The 6,000-nt window shown below is 49.7% G+C and overlaps 3 protein-coding genes across 3 annotated transcripts; 2 read left to right on the top strand and 1 right to left on the bottom strand.

The window, feature by feature from the left end:
- Positions 1-2,017: 2,017 nt before the first annotated feature.
- On the top strand, positions 2,018-2,663 carry EPUS_07021 (uncharacterized protein; the record flags this gene model as incomplete). The annotated part of the gene is made up of 3 exons (XM_007789030.1): positions 2,018-2,227; positions 2,298-2,551; positions 2,603-2,663. 3 exons carry the CDS (start codon positions 2,018-2,020, stop codon positions 2,661-2,663), a joined length of 525 nt encoding a protein of 174 aa, XP_007787220.1.
- A 632-nt stretch (positions 2,664-3,295) lies between these two features.
- EPUS_07020 (uncharacterized protein) lies at positions 3,296-4,732 on the top strand (the record flags this gene model as incomplete). Its single annotated transcript, XM_007789029.1, has 1 exon — positions 3,296-4,732. One exon carries the CDS (start codon positions 3,296-3,298, stop codon positions 4,730-4,732), a length of 1,437 nt encoding a protein of 478 aa, XP_007787219.1.
- A 116-nt stretch (positions 4,733-4,848) lies between these two features.
- Positions 4,849-5,880, bottom strand: EPUS_07019 (uncharacterized protein; the record flags this gene model as incomplete). Its single annotated transcript, XM_007789028.1, has 1 exon — positions 4,849-5,880. One exon carries the CDS (start codon positions 5,878-5,880, stop codon positions 4,849-4,851), a length of 1,032 nt encoding a protein of 343 aa, XP_007787218.1.
- Between the last annotated feature and the right edge of the window lie 120 nt (positions 5,881-6,000).

Here is a 6,000-nt window from a genome sequence, read left to right as displayed (position 1 = left end):
TTCATTGCGCCACAACGGCACAAGCTTGCCTCGAAAAGGACGACTTCCTATCTTGAATCGCATTCAAAAACGCAATATTCTACGCATTATACGAATGAATCCGAAGACTACTTATCACACATTAGCCCTTGAAGTTGGGGTAAAGGTTTCTCGGAGTACCCTTTATCAAATACTCAAAGATGAGGGCATTACTAATTAGATCAGCAAAAAGAGACCTTTTTATTAACTCCTTAATTGGCTGCTAAACGCCTAGCTTGGTGTTTAGAACGAAAAGATTAGACATGAAATAAGTAGAGCAAGATAATATTTAGTGATGAATATTTGCTAGAAAGAGGCACTGGTGCACGTCGGAATTAGGTCTTTTGTACGCTATAACAACGCTATGAAAAGAATATAATTAATCCCTATAAGAAAGACAAAGATATCAGCGTTATGATATGGGGGGCTATTCATGGCGACGGGCGTTCAGATATAGTGATAATAGACCGAGATCCTGATGCAGAGAAGTCAGGATACACTGCCAACTCTTATCTCACTGTTCTTGACGACCAATTGCCTCAAACATGGCAACCAGGGATGACATTTATGCAGGATAACGCCTCTATCTATACAGCTAAAAAGATCAAGAAATGGTTTGAAGATAAGGGCATACCATTGATGGATTGGCCACCCTATAGTCCAGATCTAAACCCAATTAAACACCTTTAGGCGCAACTCAAGCAGTGGATTCAGGATCATTATCCTAAACTCAATAAAATGGGCAAAAGTGAGGAGGACTATCAACGCTTATTTCGAGCTATTCGCGAGGGTTGGGACGCAATTAATGAAGAAGCTATACATACTTTGATCAAGAGCATGGATACCCGTATCAATACGGTGATTGCAGCGAAAGGTTGGTACACCAGATATTAAGATCTGATTTCCTATTTAGGAAAATAGGCCAGCTTCGTTCCTTAGATATTAGCACACAATTTGAGCCAATTTTCAGCAAAATCCATAAAGTCTTGAAGTTGCTATAGTAATTTGTATGAAGGAGGTGAGAAACGTTGGTGAGGTGTGAAAGTGGGGTTGGTCGGATACTTTTGAACTAGTACTGTACATGCTTTGCAGCACTCTGTCCTTTTGGCCCGGCGGGCAGAGGATATGGAGCACTTCTAACACTTTGCCCTTTTGTGTACCTCTTAGTAACTTAAATACATTAAATTTATGTGATCTGAAAAGGGGTTAGATGATTATGCTAAAGCTTACATTACTAAATCTCGGATGGTTTTAAATTTTTAGAAACAGGTTTTACTAGTCATATTCATGTCCCTTCTCCTTCCCCCTCCCCCTTAAAGGCAACGATAAGAGATATCATGAGGCAGACTCGCGTGACGCTTACTCACGAATCACCAGGAGTTGGTGATGAGCTACTGAGCCGGTGGTAAAGTGGCGCGAGTGGGTTGAGCAACGAAGTGAGTTGGGAGCAGATTTACTTTTCTTGTTCAAGACAACCATTCTCTGACAGCTCATCTCCCCTAACCGGAGGTGAGAGGAAATCAATGTGTCTTCACTCTTTGTTGGTCTGTCCCTTAGTTACAGCCTGTTTCTACAACTCCTGCTGGCCATACCTCTTTCTGAACAGCTCCTTAGATCGCTGCTATAGTTCTCTGCTGACAAGGTTCTCTCTCATTTATCTAATATGTGTTGGAATTGGCCGTACGCGTATAGCCAAATCTTGGCGTCACGTGATCGCACTCTGCGCAGTAGTATTAGCCTCTCCTTCTAGAGATAGATTCTGCAGGTCGATTGAATTCTACTCATCTACTTCACCAGGCGTCAAAAGCAGCGAGCCGCTAAGGCCGTATGACCATGCCTAAAGGAGAGGCCGCCTAAACCAAAGGCGGAATTCCCGGCAACGACTTTACAACCAAAAAGAAATTGTATACGCACACCTACTACTATTATTCTCACCATCAAGCAGCGCTTGGGTGTGGGCCTGAATCTTGACCTTCTGCCATCAGAATAACCACCCGTCATGGCTGCAAAGATGCCGCGCAACTTCCGTTTGCTGGAGGAGCTTGAGAAGGGCGAGAAAGGGCTGGGTGCAGGTAAAGGCTCAGATACACCTTGCACGCCCTACGATCAGGACACTGACACTACAGCAGAGGCATGTTCATATGGACTTGCTGATGGCGACGATATGATGATGTCAAATTGGAACGGCACCATCCTGGGACCACCACATGTACATGCCCCAGGTTCTCGACCTTACTATGTTCGTTGCTAATGCTGATATTGCTATGCCGTCTACGCAGAGTGCACACGAAAACCGAATTTACAGCGTCAATCTTCATTGCGGTGACAGCTATCCTGATTCACCACCAACCATCCAATTCGTGTCGAAAGTGAATCTGCCCTGCGTTGACCAGAGGAACGGCAAGGTACAGAGCTATGCAGAATCGAGCCTACATACAGCTGACTTGGTCAAGGTCGATCCATCAAAAGTGCCGTGCCTGGCGCACTGGAAGAGAGATTACAATATGGAGACAATTCTCATCGAACTGCGAAGGTACGGACGTCATCCCTTCAGCCAAATCTCCGTTGACCGAAACTCCCTCAGGTATATGGCTTTACCACAACACAAGAAGCTGCAACAGCCTAAGGAAGGAGAGACCTTTTAGCTACGGGACAGGTATATGGACGGTGTTCGGGATCTGCAATACAAGGCCTATTTGCAAGTGGTGTTCCAGCCAGCGACCGCTGAACGTGTTCATAAAGCTACGCAAGAACCGCTCCAGTTTTATATTCTGCACAGGACTGGAGTCCATAGTGCTTCAAACAATCATGCTAGAACGCGCTGCCCTTTCTACGCCCATGAACAGCCGTCAGAAGTAACAATCCCAGACTTGGCAAGCTCTAGCCATCCTGCCAAGCATCATTCATGGGCCTAGAAGCTTTGGTGGGACGCTCCGTCCATCCTGATTTTCAGATTTTCAGCTCCCTAAAGAAAAGCAGAAGGCTGTGCAGCTGACGAGCCTGAAGTCGCGACACTGCAACTTGGTAAGACTTGCAGCCAAAAACCCGGTTGGTGGTGTGGCAGAATATATACGACATACGTATCTGAGCAAAGCGGGGCTGGGTGGAGCCACCCTCCTCTTTGGGTAAGCATGTACCAATCGGGCCCCCCAAGCAACTGGATCATGAGCCTATTGCTTTGCTTTCCTTTCTGACTTTGTTTCTCTTTTCTATGTCGATCTGGCACTCTTGCATTGGCAGACGAAAGCGCGAGAATAATCAAGCTGTAGACACAACCATGCCAGACAACCTCAGCATTCGCAACCTCTCTAATGTGCCCTTGGAGCTCAAGCTGGTCGAGCGTTTCGAACCTCACGACGGCCATGGCCATCCCATCGCAAATGTGACCTCAATATTTGCCAGAGCGACAAACTCGTTAGGCATAACAAATAACACCACTCGAGCAGCAGTGCCGCAAATCGATAGTGATGCCCGTCCCTTCACCACACAAGAAGTCTCAATTCGCATTGATCCTTTCAATCTGGTCAGAACCGATATCCGCGCGTTCGAGCGGTCAGGAAAAGAACGACTGCGTCTCAGCTTTGAGGCAGACGATGGGCGCCATCAAATGTACTGTCCAGTCCCAACTCAGGAGTCTGCCGGTCTTGTCCCTCCACCTAATGCCCGACACCGCCTCACAGGTATCTACCTTACCCAAGCCGCCTTCGTAGCGCTTTACAGCTCCGCCAACCTGAACTCCTGGATGCAAAAAATGCCCAACGACATTCCCCTCTCCTTTCTGTCCATTCCTGGAACCCACAACTCCCCCACCCACCACAAAGCCCCACCTTCCGTACGCTGCCAAGCCGTGTCGCCTTGGGACCAAATGCAAAACGGGGTCCGCTTCTTTGATCTGCGCGTCCAGCCCGAGTCACCTCCCAACGACCCGCTTGTCCTCGTTCACTCTGTCTTTCCCATCTCATTATCTGGCAAGAAATACTTCCGGGATCTGTACAACGACATCCTCCGTTTCCTACGCGAAAACCCCTCCGAGATACTCCTCATGAGCCTGAAACGTGAAGGTCCAGGCGACGCAACAGACCAGCAACTCAGCAAGATCGTCAAAGACCACTACGTCGACCGCGACAGGAACGCATGGTACACCGAGCCTCGAATCCCGGACCTGGGCGAAGTTCGCGGCAAGATCGTCCTGATCCGCCGCTTTGGACTCGATGACAGCCTACGAGGCGAACACGGCGGCCGCGGCATCGGCATCGACGCCTCGCAATGGGCAGACAACACTCCCGACAGCCTCTGCCCCAGCGGCGACGTCCGCGTCCAGGACTTCTACGAGGTGATGGAGAGTGAGAATATCGGCAAGAAGATCGAATACTGCACCGCGCATTTTGAGAGGAGTGGGAGCTGTGTCTATGATCCTGAGAAGATCAGGGCGCAGCGGGAGGGAAGAGGGGGAGAGAAGACGCCAATCTTTTTGAATTTTTTGAGCGCGAGTAATTTCTGGAAGGTGGATACTTGGCCGGAGAAGGTTGCTGCCAAGGTGAATCCCGCATGTACGGAGTGGTTGTGTAAGAGGCCTATGTTGGAGGAGGATGGGAGGGTGAAGGAGGGTGCATGGGCAACTGGGGTGGTGGTTTGTGATTGGGTCGGGTTGGATGGGGATTGGGATCTTGTTAGGTGTATTGTTGGGATGAATGCGAGATGGATTGGACGTTGAGTTTCTAGCAAAATGGACAGGGCAAGAAGGAAACTCAGCCAGCGATCTTGATATAGATGTTGGAAAGAATTGTGTACACATTGGTTGGAAGTTGCCACCCTATACATACGACTTGGTTATTCCCGCTTTGGCGCATCCCCACCTGCATCTATCGGCTTGCCTTCTCCCTCAAGCATATGCCTGCGACTCTCCATTGTGAAATACAAGCTGCGGCTCGCGCTCTCCAATGCACCGGTAATCCCAGCCCCAAACCCTTGAAGCATATACACGAGCTGCGCTCTCAGGCCTTCCAACCCACCATCAATTCCACCAACCCATCTGGTCCCACCCATGTCAAATACTCTACCCTCCACTCTTGCGCCTAGAAGCATTAACTTCTTCAACCCATCCTGGACCGCCGGATCCCAATACCCGGGACTCGCCTTCCGCGTGGGGGCTGGGAAGCCAGGTTTCTCGGGTGCGAGAATCTGGAGGGCTGCTTTGAGATATTGCGGCGAGACTGTGGGCAGGGTGAGGAGGGCCAGTGATCCTGTCAGGAGGGGTGTAAGGGGGTGTCTGCCTTTCTTCTTCAGGACGGCGTTGTAAGCTGATTCGGAGAGGACGTGCGTGAGCGTTGGGTCTTCCTTTTCTGATGGAATAGTCATGTTACGCAACGCGCGTGGTGATGGTCGAGGTGGAGGTTTGTAAAACTCCGCGATCCGCAGCGCGGGCTCGAAGATCTTGGTCTGGATGATCTGGAGCTTGACGCCGGTGCCCACGGCGCTGCTTTCTCGACCATCGGCGATCATGGATTGGTCGAGTTTCTGCATTGCCAGGGCTAGCTCTCGTCTTATGGCGGTCCATTCTACCGCTTTGAGGTTGTTGTGCTGGAATAGGAGGATGAGTGGTGTGGATTGGAGAAGGGAGACGTAAGAGCGGAGAAGTTGGGATCTGCGGAACTCGGGCGGTCTATGCGAAGGGGGTTGCGCGGAGGAGTTTCTTGGTGTAGGGTATATTGGGGATGTCATCTGCGATATCGAAGGTGCGGGTGTCGTCGCAGCCGTAGCAGCTGCAGTAGCATAAGAGCATTGCGATGACCGGAAAGATTCGCTTCTGAGAGGGGGGAGACACTCTTGCCGTGCAATTCGTAAACGTATTCGAGGCGGCATGGTGTGTGGTGTATGAAGCTCTCCGTATGTAAGGGAAATTCGCCGAAAGAGGACGGCTCTTGGTAGATATGGCAGAAATAGACACCGAATAGCTCGAATACAGTATTTGAATGTGTACAT

Source organism: Endocarpon pusillum (assembly GCF_000464535.1).
Source record: "Endocarpon pusillum Z07020 unplaced genomic scaffold C732893, whole genome shotgun sequence".
Taxonomy (NCBI): domain Eukaryota; kingdom Fungi; phylum Ascomycota; class Eurotiomycetes; order Verrucariales; family Verrucariaceae; genus Endocarpon; species Endocarpon pusillum.
Note: the sequence above shows the minus strand (reverse complement) of the source record. Positions and strands in the feature narration are given on the sequence as shown.